The following is a 13,663-nucleotide window of genomic DNA, read 5'->3' on the forward strand; positions in this document are numbered from 1 at the left end:
TGCTCGCTGGGACGTCTGTTAAAACAATAGAGTGTCTCTCCACTTTGTATGGTTTGATTGAGAGAAGAAGGAAGGGACGAGACGTTTATTCTGAGAGAAAGTGGACTGCACTTTGGAGCAGGAAGAGCATATTGTTCATCCGTGAGAGATTCTGTTGACCGAAAAGTGGCGGCTAGGTTGTACGCATCTTCGTACACGAGGATCATTCATCTTTCAATTTTTTGCTACGCGCGTCTAGCTCTATTGACTTTTTGCCATTAATTTATAATGTTGTGTTTTGCATTAATTCATACAAAAATAATAAATTTAGTCGGCATTTTTATTTTGTTTATTGAAAATTTAAAAAGAAACAAAGTTGATACAAAAATATTAACAGTTTTTTAAAAAAAGGTTTAGAAAGATACGAAAAATATTGTTTCCAATTTTTAATTAAATTATATTAATATTTTTCTATCTTAGAAAATTATATATTCCATTAGATTCTTAAATTGTAGGAATAATACATACAATATTTATTCAAATTATAGTTCAGTAACTCAAACTAAAAATCAGTCGACAGAATGCGTGCAACGGAGTCGCTGACTCCAAAAAAAAAACCTTTTTCCCCATCTAAATCCTTATTATATGACATAATATCAGTTATAAATTGAGCACGGGATTGAACCCGGCTATTGAGATTCAATCCGCAGCTGTTTCTTGAGCACGAGTGAAGAAGAAATCAGTGGCAACGGACAATGCGATCGCATTAACCGACTAACATTTCAATCATTTGGTTTTCGCATTTTTTCCGATTCCATCAAAAACGCGCGGCACACTTTCGCGGCCGATTACGGACGCCTCGCAGCTGCCCCGCGAGGATGCGCCCGCGGTATCCTTACGGACGACGCATCGGGTCGTTATGCTTTCTAACGGCAATTCGGCAAATCACTCCGAATGGACTGCATTAGTTCGCAATTCGTCTAGAATGCGATACGCGCAAACGGGGCATGTGTTTCCAATCCCCCCGGCAGCGATCGCGGGATCCGCAACAAAACACCATTACGCTATTTCCGCGGCTTCCTACCGTTTCTGATCGACGTGGATTAAACAAAATTAGGGTAACGGATTAATCAATTCATTTCAAACTGCTGAATGCGCAGTTATGTGGTTCAGGCTCGGCGACGTTCGGGCAATCTCGCGCAAAAGAATGTCGCCGACTGTCAATAATATTCAAGCGTGATGATAAAAGTATAAAATATGCAACGAGATAATAAAGTGAAAATTCTGGAATCAAGAAGTTATGAAATTAAAGATCCGTGATACAAAAGAATTGTGCGGAAAAAAAAACCATTAACTAATGGATCTGCGAAGTTAGCACAACATTCTATTAATATAAAGAAAACAGTTTCACAGTAGCACTTTTTATAGCGTTTTTGATTATATAGATTTTGATCGATCCAAGGTTGATCAATCACTATATTACTATGAATTCATGTCTTTTATTGATGGAGACGATACAATGACGTCATTAATCAACCTTGGGTCGATCAAAATCCGTATAATCGAGAACGCCACGACAACAATATGATAATTATATTGAATTTTGTCATCAAACATTAATGAAATTTTAATGGAAACATCAAAAAATCACGAAATACAGATATTAAGGTTTTGGTACGAAATTTACATACTAAGGAAATTTTGAGGTCTACACAAGAATATAAATTCTTGTAATCAAGGATGTGTGACAATAGAGACCAAGGTTGCATACTCAAGATACGCGCATGAATGAACACGAGCGAGAGTCCTTTCTCACGCGTAAGCGTAAACGATCGCGACAAAATTATAAAAGTTTATCCTTGAAGATAATTGCGCGAAGAGAGGCGTTATGTAACTCGCCGTGTGCGTGTGTGCAGTGATAAATTTTCTCGTAGACAAGCCTTACTCATTCGCAAGTGACTCAAACGACTTTATCTAGTTTAGAAAAAAATAAAAAAAGCTAAAAGAATTTTCAATATATTTAATTGAAATTAATATGTTAAATAACGCAATTATATAACAAATGATTGATTATTAATTATTACTTCATATCAGATTTTAATTTTTTTAAATTTTATATAATTTAATTTTTTTTTTAGTTATCTTTTCTTTATTTTTCCTTTCCTTTTGTTAATTTTATTCAACTTCAAGCTTTCCCATAAAATTTTAGCTCCTCCCGAAAGATGAGATCTGTAGATCGATAGCTTGATCTCAGGCGTGATTTGAATCTGCATTTTCAATCGCAAAGGAATATTATTCGGTCGATTCTGTTTCGTTACGCGATCAATCGATTAAAACGAGACTTTCCTTGTTCCAAATATAATTCTTTCGCGTGCAATAATAATCAAACAATCTCGTGAATCTTTCAGGAGAGAAAGACACTTTTCAGAAAGTGACCTTCGTCGTTTAGGATGAAAATTACATCTTTAAAAATGCATTCTCTCTCACCCACGCGTTTAACCCTTTTAACGCCGGATCTCTATTTATTAAAAAAACACCTTTTCAGAATTACTTTCTAAGATTAACTTTTGACGAATACATTTCTATTCATCTGCAATTCAATTTATCTCCAATAAATATCGATTTTTTATAGTAAATATAATATAAATGATTAATTATCGTGTCTCGTTATAACTATTAATACATTACAAATATAAATGTTTAATGATAAAAGTGTATTCTAAAAATCGGTCTTCTAAAATAATCTTAACGAAGGGCGTAATATATTTTTTACGCGTGGGAGAATTCTAGAATGATTCTACAAAGCTATGTCTCTTGACAACTGCGAGAGAAGAAGGTACGTCCACTGATCGCGACTGCAGTAGGAGCGAAAGGATTAAATCCTCTCGTCGATAATGCATGTGTCAGCTCTTATCTCGTGGTATATTGCGGCCGGTAGGAGATAACGAAAATTGGAGCATATTCGCGTGAACCACTCTGTCCCTTTTTCTCTCCAATTCTCTTTACGTGTCCGGAACACTGTCGAGATAACTGAGATTATAAGTGGACTTTAATACAAAGAGTTCATCTCCGTATAATATCACGAGAAAGAAAAATGCTGTAAGAGAAAATCAAGTTTTATGTAACGATTCTTAAGCCTTTTATCCGCACAGGATTTTTGCATGTTTAACAAACCTGTTTTAATTATCGAATTAATGATATTTACGATTGCTATTTATTATTCAGAGATTCATATTATTCGACATTTTTTTATCTCCGACGATAGCTGGCTTTAAAAAAAGTGTTTATTACAATAACAAAAAATGATTGAAATTCTAGAATATTTTTCTAGAATTCAGAATTTCTAAAAGAGCTTATAATAAATAACGTCAAAATTATGTAAAGAACCAAGATTTCGGATCTTGTTACTGAAACATGATATCTCTCGCTCAATAATCTCGAAGCCAAAACTCATAACATTTCGAGAAATATCCTCGAAGATCTAGAATTCCCATAAACGTGGAAGGATCAATGGAATTCAAGACCCGTAAGATCAATGAACCGTGCGATCAATGATCTACAATTGATGGAAACTAACTGTAACATTAGACAAGCGCTCTCAGGCTCCAAGGATCTCGCGTAAAATTATCTAACGTGGTTTCCTTCCTGTTCGCAGTCTTCACCACCCTATTGGTCGTCATCCAGGGGGCACCCCAGGACCTCAGACGTCGAAGGTACGAGGAGCATCCTCGCGAAGCCTACTTCAATGGCTCGGCGTTCCTCAAGCTGAGCTCAACGGTGTCCGTGCATCGCCACAGCGGTCTCAGTTTCCGCACGTGCGATCCCGGCCGACTGTTCCTGCAGAAATACAATGACGATTCGATCAGCCTCGAGGTCACGCCCGAGGGACTGCTCTTCGTGGCCGTGGTGGATCAACAGCGGTACCGGGCCAGGCTGAACGCTAGGCTGCTCAACAACGCCTGGCACAGCGTCAACTTGTTTTTCAGGCTCGGCAATCTCACCCTGAACGCCGCAGGGCACACCCAGGTATATATACACGATGTGTTTGGGGCTTGCGTGCATGCGTGCGTGTGTGCGTGGCAAATAACAATAAGCGACACGCGAGAAAAAGTGAAAAAGTGAAGAGACTTTTCCGAAGGATTTGATTCTTCGAACGTTTAACCTTACTTTTTCACTTATTTTCATATATGTGCCGGTTATGAAAGTGGATTAATAGTAAGTCTAAAATTTTGAAAAATTCATCGTATCATTTATTTTGTATCGATCTATAAAGTCGAAGTATCTCAAAATGAAAAATTATCAAATATATGATTCAGTCCACTTTCATAATCACCGGCACATATAATAAAAAAATTGTAAAGGATTTTAATATTAGAAATATAATAACATATTGTAACGTATTTTACTACGCTTTTTGGGGAACAAATGAATTTATTAAACAAAATTTTGTATTCACGAAACGTGGAACTTTAGACATTTTTTGGTAGTACAATACATAATATTCCTGAAATATATTTAATAAATATTAAATTTATCTAATTATTAATCAACTTGAATGAAAAAGTGCTCGATCGATTTTAATTCTGAAGCTAAACAGATGTACAACCATGTTTTTTCAGGTAGTTGCAAATGCGACTTATAATTCCGCTATCCTGACGCTTCCTGATTACGATGTGAACAACTCGCTCATAGTCGGCGAAGGGTTCAGAGGATGCATTCTACAAGGGCCCGGAATTCTTTTCAACAACAGCAACAACAACGGAGCCGTTTTCGGGCCCTGTCCGTCGGATAAAGCATGTAAGAATTAGAATTCCTCCAATCGAATGTTTCCAAATTTTTCTAAATTATTCATTATTGAATATTCTGGCACTGAAAAACTTTGAGTAAAATTATGAAGCGGTAGATCGATAGCGTGGTGTTGTCACCTGAATAAGTAGAACATCTTTAGGCTTAGAATTACTTGGGTCTTAGAGCGTCGAGTAATAACGTTGCAATGAGAAAAATCGATATCGCGCTAGTGCAAACAAATTGAAGAGTTTTTTCACAAATTGCAGCAACTGTCGATTGATAATAGTAAATTGAATCAATATTAGTTATCGTAAATAAATAGAAAATAAACATAGAAAAACATAAATTCTTTCATTTAAACAGAAAAAAGTTTTTATTGAAAAATTTAATCACTATTTTCCGAACAATAAAATTATTCTTTTCTATGCTAGTTTCAATTATTTTTTATTTTTGAAAAATTATATTTTCGTATTTTTTAATTTGTCTATTTTATTTGATGATATTATTTTCACTTATTTCTTTTTTGTCTGTTGAATTACCTTTGATTTTTAATATAAAAATATTCATTATGAAACTTATAATTAAATTTTATCTGTCAGAATTAAGAACGAAGAGATTTTATTTCAGCTAATTTTTTGTTCTGTTTTTCGTGTTTTTTTTTTTTTCCTTTTTTATGAAAACAGCTCCTTTTATAACATTTACTTTTTGCAATTCTTTCGCATTATCTCCTTACTCGTAGATCATGAGTGCAAAGTAGCGTTGCACATTATTTTTCCGAGTGATGCGCACACACGTTTGCTGTTCTAAAAGTATATGCACAGATGCATCGAGAGACAGAATGAGAGGTGGAACGAACGGGAGAGAGAATGCATGGGAGTTTTTGTGACGGAAAACTTTCAGGTGGATCGAGCGGCCTGGCGGGTGGCGTAGGATCAGCCACAGTTCCCACCGTGGATAACTGCCACCACGAACCGTGCTTGATGCACGGCAAATGCGTGTCGAGGCAGGACCGCTACGAGTGCCACTGTTACGCCCGGTACTCCGGCAACAACTGCGAGATCGACGACGGTAGACCTTCATCGATATCTCGAATAGACGATTCGCGGTGTGCGACGAGCAGATTCATACTCGACGCGCACAGTTCAATAATTGAAAACAATACATCTATTTAAATTCGTTTATCAACTGAATATCATAATTATGCATATGCAGAGTTTGACAATTATGTAAATACGTCTGCAGAAGATCAGGCACAATTAATTTGATCGTTTGGTTGAGTATGAAGTTTGTATCGTCGCTAGTTTTCGCATGTCGTAGATAAAGATAGATATGTTCTGCTCTGGAACATGTAGAAGCACGTAGCAGCGCTTTTCACTTTGCTTTTAGACGTAGAAGACTTCTGCTTCAAAATTACGCTTGCCCAGTCAGTAACTATTATTTTTCGTCGTCTTTTCTCTTATCGACGTTGTCTCTTTAAAACTGTACAATTGAATACGTAAGCATCAGAGCATAAAAAGAAAACGAACGCCGGCGATTGTGCACGTTCTGCTCAAACCAAGTACAGAATACACTTGACGTATTGCGCGTCTTTCGTAATTTCACTTTTCCATCCACATTTCGTTGCTCGGTCGATTCGATGACAATTACAAAAATGCGATTCTTTCACTTTCCGTCGCATGCAGTTAATCAAATTATCATTGCAACTAACATCGCTTCTTTTTCTCCTTGTCGAAAATATAATCAACCGAGCGACTCCCGTGCCGTAGGTCCGCCCTGCCTGAAAGGACCGTGCCGCAACGGCGGCACCTGCATCGAAGACGCGCGCGGCGACTTCAAGTGCGTTTGCAAAGCCGGCTTCACCGGGCACTTCTGCGACTCGCAGCTGGGAGTGCGATTGTGCGAGCAGAGCCCGTGCAGAAACGACGGTGTCTGCATAGCGCTGACGGACAACGAGTACGAGTGCGAGTGTCAGCCCGGTTGGACCGGAAAGAATTGCGAGACCAACGTCAACGAGTGCGCCTCGATCCCGTGCAAGAACGGCGGCATCTGCATCGACGGCGTCAATAATTACACCTGCAGATGCGACAGGACCGGGTGAGTCTCTTCAAAACGCGATCTTCAAAACCTAACCTAACCTAACCTGCACTTGACAAGTTTGCGCCTCCTCACGCGTGGAATTGAAATTGTCAAATCTTCCACTTCTTTCTTATTCCGTGACGCTTGATAGATTCCGCAAAGACTTCCGGAAATTCTAATTCGCATGAATTTTGTACGCTCTAAAAATTTTATTCGCGAAGCCCGAAAGTTTCTTAAGGTGATCCTAAAGTGGTCTGTTTTACCTATTTTTTTCAAATACACTTAACTTTTTTTTGGCTGTGTAGAATGAAAAGTCCTTTTCTGTAAGTAAAGTACATATGCTAATACACTACGGATGGTCGATTTGAAAGGATTTTTCAAGCCACGCAGTCAAAAAAAACGAATTTTACGAAAAGTAGAAGGTAAAACAGAGACGTATCTGTTTTACCTTCTACTTTTCGTAAAATTCGTTTTTTTTTGGCTGCGTGGCTTGAAAAATCCTTTCAAATCGACCATCCGTAGTGTATTAGCATATGCTAAAACAGACCACTTTTAGGATCCCCTTAAATTTGAAATTCTTCAGAAGTATACCCATCTCCAGCTTGCGCTTGCTGCATTCCGCATACAAGCTGATGACTTCTTCGTTTCGTTCACAGCTACGAGGGTGCGAATTGCGAGGTGGACATCGACGAGTGCCAGGCGAATCCGTGCCTGAACAACGGCGTGTGCTACGATTATTACGGCGCGTACATCTGCCACTGTCCGACGGGCTTCGAGGGCCAGAATTGCGAGCTGAATCTGAACGAGTGTCTGTCGAGTCCCTGCGCGAACGGCGGCGAGTGCATCGACGACGTCGGCTCGTATCGCTGCGATTGTCCGTCGGGCTTCACCGGTCGCCACTGCGAGCTGCGGAGCCTCTGCGAGAAGGCGGCCTGCCCGCCCAACAGTATCTGCATGGAGGACGCTCACGGACCCCAGTGCGTCTGCAAGCCCGGCTTCATGGGCAATCCGCCCAACTGCACCGTCAACTACTGCGCCAGCAACCCCTGCGCCAACGGCGGCACCTGCGCCAGCGGCCGGGATGGCTTCAACTGCACCTGCCCGCCCGAATGGAGAGGTAAGAACATTCGCTTGGGCTTCACGTAACTGGTTTTTACTCCAACGACACTTTTGTCTGGATGAAAAGTAATTTCGTAAACTTATATTATTGTTATTAATTATATAAATTACACAGAGCTGTTTACTTAATAATTTTTATAAGCTTACATTCTTTTGGAAGACATTAAGTGATTGCCGAGATTATCGAAATTAAATTCGTCATCCAGCTGGAAGTGTCGCGACGCGAGCATTTGTATCGCATGCATTTGTGTAAACTAGTGACCGCAATCTAATGAACTGGGAATAGCACGTTTCGATCAATATTAATACTTAGATCAGAATTCAGATTTCAGTCAGAATCAATATCTTCGCAGCGCAACTCTCTAATTAACATGAATCTGTCAACTGGACTTTCACGCCACTGTTAATCAGAATTAATATTTCTTCATCAATCATAATTCTCGGACAGCCAAGTCCGTCTGAATTTCATCCGGATCGAAATCTGGACTCAGCTATATCCCAGTTTTCACCTCTCCGTTCAACTGTCTGGGCTTTGTGCGCAATTGTACGCGGCTTTGTTATTGTACTGTGCATGAATTGCGACTAACGACTGCATCCTCTCGAGGTCTTCCGTCACTAATTTCATCAATACCTAATGTTCCGCCGTGTTCCCGTCCTCTGTCTCTATTTGTCGTTTGTGTCTCTTTTGTGCGCCCGTATCCGTGTGTCGTCCACATCAGGGGCCACGTGTTCGTCTCCGGCCTCGGACTGGTGTAGCGTGTGTTACAATGGCGGCACCTGCTCGGAGACCATCTACGGCGCGTGTCAGTGCACTAGATTCTGGACCGGGCCGCACTGCGAGGTGCCGGTCACCTGCGAAAATCTCCCCTGCAAGCAGGAGTCCGTGTGTCACGATTATGTGAGTGTGATGAACCCGCATGCGTGTCAGTCCGATTAATCCGCTTTTGAAACCATAAAATGGTAGAACGGCGGGGAAAATTTACGAAGAATCTGAAATCAATCCTGGATCTTGAACAGCTTTGATTATCGTTTTTGATTAATTGCAAGACAATCACTGTTTATGTTGCGATGAAAAAAATTTGGAAATTGGAAGTGGATTTTAATACATCTAATACATTCCCCGAGTCGAAATTTTTAGCCTAGATTAAACCTACAAGTTTTGTCGAATTTGGAGAACCAATGTAAGCTTTAATTCATATATATAGATATAACATTACATTGGCTATTGCCCTCCTTTGATACTAAAAATTGTTACTTATTGCCGTTTTTTCCATGTGGAAGCTCAAAAGAGTACCTACTGAAAACCTCTAAAAAGGCTCCAGGTTCTATAAATATGTATTTCTAGAAAATAAATATTCAAAATTACTTAATAATCTATTATCTCATATACTCTACTTGCATTTAATGTATGGATTTTGATTTCAATAAACAATATATTAATTATTATAATTTGCTTAACTGTAAATAGACTACTATAAGCAAATATTATATAAATAATATTCACTTATCTTTTACATATCTATCTGCAGTTAAGTAAATTACATAATTAATGTATTGCGCTTATTGAAATTAAGATATGCATTAAATACAAGTAAATGTGGTAATAGAATATTAAATAATTTCGAATTATAGGTCAAATATGTAATAAAATATTAAATAAAATTTTGAATTTTAATTGTTTTTTGTTTATTCGAATAAATTTTTAATTATTTATAATACTAAATATAATACTGAGTTGCACTTAATTTTTTAAAATATTTTTTACTATTCATTTGTTATTATTTATTTTATATTATAACATTTATTATATTAATCTGAAATAATAGAAATTGAACTCAATTATAGATTAAATATTAATATTTTTATTGCTAGAAATTTCGATAAGATTTGGAGATTCAAAAGAGGTAGGAGTTGTAAGAACGAAAGTAGGAATTGTATATTTAACATCAATAAAAATAAGGGTTTTCTAGGACAACAAGATTAAAGAAAGGCCAAAAGAAGACATAACACTTTCAAGATAGAACTTGTAGGTCAAGGAACATTATTAGAGGCACAAATAACCATGTATGAGGTTTATAGCAGGTTTTAAATTTCGACTCGGGTCTCTATGTCAAGTTGTAGTAAATTATATGCGATAAGTTAACACACACAAATAGAAGAATACGAAATGCAGTGATTCGGGCCGCTGAAGTGTCGCACATTCAAGCGGATTAATCGATTCATAAACCGTACATATCGATATCCGTTGCTTTACTTGTTGCTGGTGTAGTCTGGTGGCTATTATTGCACCTGCGAGCCAGGATGGACGGGACCGGAGTGCTCTATCGACATAGACGAGTGCGTCAGCGATCCCTGCCGTAACGGCGGTATCTGCACCGATCAGCTCAATAACTATTACTGCGAGTGCCTGCCAGGATATACCGGTAATCATTGTAGAATTTTCCTGTCACTTTTCATATCGTTTGTGTTTGTGCGCACCGTGTTTGGGAACCTCTGTACGCTCTGCATTTGTGTATGAAGCATGTTTCCCGATTGTTTCTGTTTTTTTTTTTTTTTCTAATTCTACAAAAAGTATTTCGTGTGTCAAATTTCTCACATACGATTTTCGTAGTATTGTTTCAATGTTCTGTAGTCTTTGTAATCTTTTTTTTTTTTAATTTCAAAACAGGTTTTATCGCCAGTAATTTACAATCAGCTTGTTCGAACGTAGCCAACGTTAACTCGAAACTTCTCTTTCTAAAAGCGACATTTTTTCGCAGGAAAGAACTGTCAAATCAACGTGGACGAATGTCTGTCGCAACCGTGCCAGAACGGCGGTGCCTGCATCGATCGCGTGAATGGATACATCTGCAATTGCACGAGGGACTTTATGGGCGACAATTGCGAGCGGGAATACGACGCGTGTGCTGTCAACCCTTGTAAAAACAACGGCACCTGCACGCCGATGCTGAGATCGAGGCGGGACTTCGTTTGCGAGTGTCCGCACGGCTTCGAGGGCAAGGTACCGCAAAAAAGAAATATGGTCGTGGAAGGAATAATGCAATAATGTGTAAAAACTAAAGGACAGGATGTTTGCGCGAGAAATGTAGAATGCGTCTAATGATTCAAGGTATGCGACGTGAATATCGACGACTGCGTAGGCGCGATGTGCCCGGACGACAAAATCTGCGTTGACGGGATCGCCGGTTACGAGTGCAAGTGCCGCGAGGGTTACAGGGATCCCAATTGCACGCTAATCGTGGACCATTGCACCGGAAACCCGTGCAACAACGGCACGTGCATCGAGCTCGACGAGCGTGGCTTCGAGTGCAAGTGCACGGACGGCTTTCAAGGCGAGTCCCGCTTGAATTCGAAGCGATGCGATCGCAAAATCGGATCGCAAACTTGTACAGCTTCATTAATCGTCGAATCCCACTTGCAGGCCAGTATTGCAGCCTCGACGTGAACGAGTGCGAGGTGTACGGCGTTGCCCAGCTGTGCAAGAACGGCATCTGCATCAACACCGTGGGTAGCTACAATTGCTTCTGCAGGCCGGGCTTCTCCGGCGATCACTGCGACATCGACATCAACGAGTGCCTGTGCGGCCCGTGCAAGAACAACGGCACGTGCATCGACGGCATCAACGCGTTCGAGTGTAAATGCCCGCCCGGCTACACCGGCAGAACCTGCGAGCTCGACGTGAACGAGTGCGACAGCAGCCCGTGTCTGAACGGAGCGCAGTGCGTGAACGACATAGCGTCGTACACGTGCATGTGCCTACCGGGCTTTTCCGGTGCGAATTGTGAGATCGACATCGATGAGTGCGAGTCGATGCCTTGCCTGAACACGGGACGATGCAACGACGGTGTGAACAGTTACGCTTGCGACTGTAGCGACACCGGTTTCGAGGTAGAGTTTCGTCTTTTATCGTAGGTGTCTGCGAAAAGAAATTTTTTATCGTCAAATATCTTTTTCAATCTTACGAAGCGAAAAGATAAATTAAGACAAAAGTCTTTTCTCGAGTGACACAATTTTCCAATAATAAATTAAGCGGCGCTTGATGTGATATCAAGTCTTTCTCTAATTTTAATTATAATTTTCACTTCACTGATTCATTTTTCGGTTTACATTTAATTTTCTTCATTGATTCTTTTTATAATTATGTTTATTTATAATTTATATCTTTCATATTGATTTGGTTTTGAAACTTTAATTCATCTTTTATGACATAATAATTAAGATTCTATAACTTTGGAATTTAAGGGTCTGCATTGCGAGAAGAATATCGACGAGTGCCTGTCGCAGCCGTGCGTGAACGGCGGAATCTGCAAAGACGACATCAAGAACTACAAGTGTCAGTGCTACGTCGGCTACGCCGGTAAGAATTGCGAAATAGACGTGAATGAGTGTGAGAGCTCACCTTGCCAGTACAACGGCACCTGTTTGGAGCGGTCAAACAGGGACCTCTACAAGAGCGAGGCGTTGAATTTACCAGCGATCTTCACTCAGGAGTTTAGTTATGCCAACGCCAGTGGGTGAGTCCTTCAATAAATTCCTTAGCAGATCTTTGATTATCCTCTCCTTCGACAACTCAACGTGCCATTTTCTTACTTTTTAATTTATAATAATTAACCCAGCAAAGCTTGATTTTATAATGTATAACATTTCTCCATTTTTAATTTAAACTTCAACTTATTTTACTATAAAATTTAATTTGAAATTTTGATAAAACATACATACTTAATATTAAATGTAATTGATTTAAAATTTGTGATTCTTAAAATAATTTTTATATTCCAAGAATTGAGAGATAATTAAGTGTTTGAAATCTGAACAGGTATGAGTGCCTCTGCGTGCAAGGTGTCACTGGCAAGAACTGCGAGGTGAACATCAACGAATGCGACAGCAACCCCTGCGGTCCGGGCAGTTGCATGGATCGTATCGGCGGCTACACCTGCGAGTGCGACGAGGGCTACGAGGGCGATCATTGCCAGCATGAAATTGACGAATGCAAGAGGTACAACCCCTGCAAGCACGGGGTGTGCACCGACCTTAGGGCCGACTACTTTTGCACCTGCGAGCCGGAATACGGTGGCAAGAATTGCTCGGTGAAGCTGTTGGGCTGTCAGGGCAACGCCTGTTTGAATGGTGGCACTTGCTGGCCTTATTTAGTTGACGAAACCATCCACAGGTTCAACTGCACCTGCCCCAATGGTTACCATGGCGAAGTTTGCGATTATGTGAGTGTTTATGCATTTTTTTCTACAAAAGAAAGACTTGACATTGAGAAATTTTTGATAAATATCAGATCAAAATATTATTATTATTATTGTAAATAAAAAATTATGACCGATATTATATTTCCGAAAATGGAAGTGAAATAGAAAAAAATTAGTTTACAAATTAATAAAATAGATGGCATAAAAATTATCTTATTAAATTATTAAGAGGGAAGAAGGACAGAGATGAAATCGAGACGTAAAGCAAGAATTTTAATAAAATTGAGTTACATAAATATTATGTAACAAAAAGTCAATTAATATTCTAAAATCTATTGAGTATCTTAACGATTAACGAATACTTTTGATTAGATTTGCAATAAAGAATTGACACTTTTTAGATATCAGAAAATGTTTAATTTCGACTAACATAGCTTAGAATAATTAAGAAGCACTATGTTTTACATTTGACACATAGAATTTCATTATAACTCACATACTAT

At 39.2% G+C, this 13,663-nt stretch overlaps 1 protein-coding gene across 6 annotated transcripts in view; it reads left to right on the forward strand.

Moving 5' to 3' along the window:
* crb (crumbs) overlaps window positions 1–13,663 on the forward strand; it is a 38,087-nt gene that overhangs the window by 12,592 nt on the left and 11,832 nt on the right. For 4 of the 6 annotated variants that reach the window (XM_067357563.1, XM_067357562.1, XM_067357564.1 and 1 more), the window contains exons 2-13: window positions 3,635–4,005; window positions 4,599–4,776; window positions 5,668–5,835; window positions 6,534–6,861; window positions 7,500–7,960; window positions 8,682–8,860; window positions 10,232–10,385; window positions 10,722–10,963; window positions 11,072–11,294; window positions 11,384–11,850; window positions 12,205–12,476; window positions 12,779–13,181. In XM_067357563.1, coding sequence (XP_067213664.1) covers window positions 3,635–4,005; window positions 4,599–4,776; window positions 5,668–5,835; window positions 6,534–6,861; window positions 7,500–7,960; window positions 8,682–8,860; window positions 10,232–10,385; window positions 10,722–10,963; window positions 11,072–11,294; window positions 11,384–11,850; window positions 12,205–12,476; window positions 12,779–13,181 — 3,446 coding nt within the window. The remainder of the gene's footprint in view (window positions 1–3,634; window positions 4,006–4,598; window positions 4,777–5,667; window positions 5,836–6,533; window positions 6,862–7,499; window positions 7,961–8,681; window positions 8,861–10,231; window positions 10,386–10,721; window positions 10,964–11,071; window positions 11,295–11,383; window positions 11,851–12,204; window positions 12,477–12,778; window positions 13,182–13,663) is intronic. The other 2 variants (XM_067357566.1, XM_067357567.1) reach the window with 2 other exon arrangements.

Source organism: Linepithema humile, chromosome 6 (assembly GCF_040581485.1).
Source record: "Linepithema humile isolate Giens D197 chromosome 6, Lhum_UNIL_v1.0, whole genome shotgun sequence".
NCBI classification, from domain to species: domain Eukaryota; kingdom Metazoa; phylum Arthropoda; class Insecta; order Hymenoptera; family Formicidae; genus Linepithema; species Linepithema humile.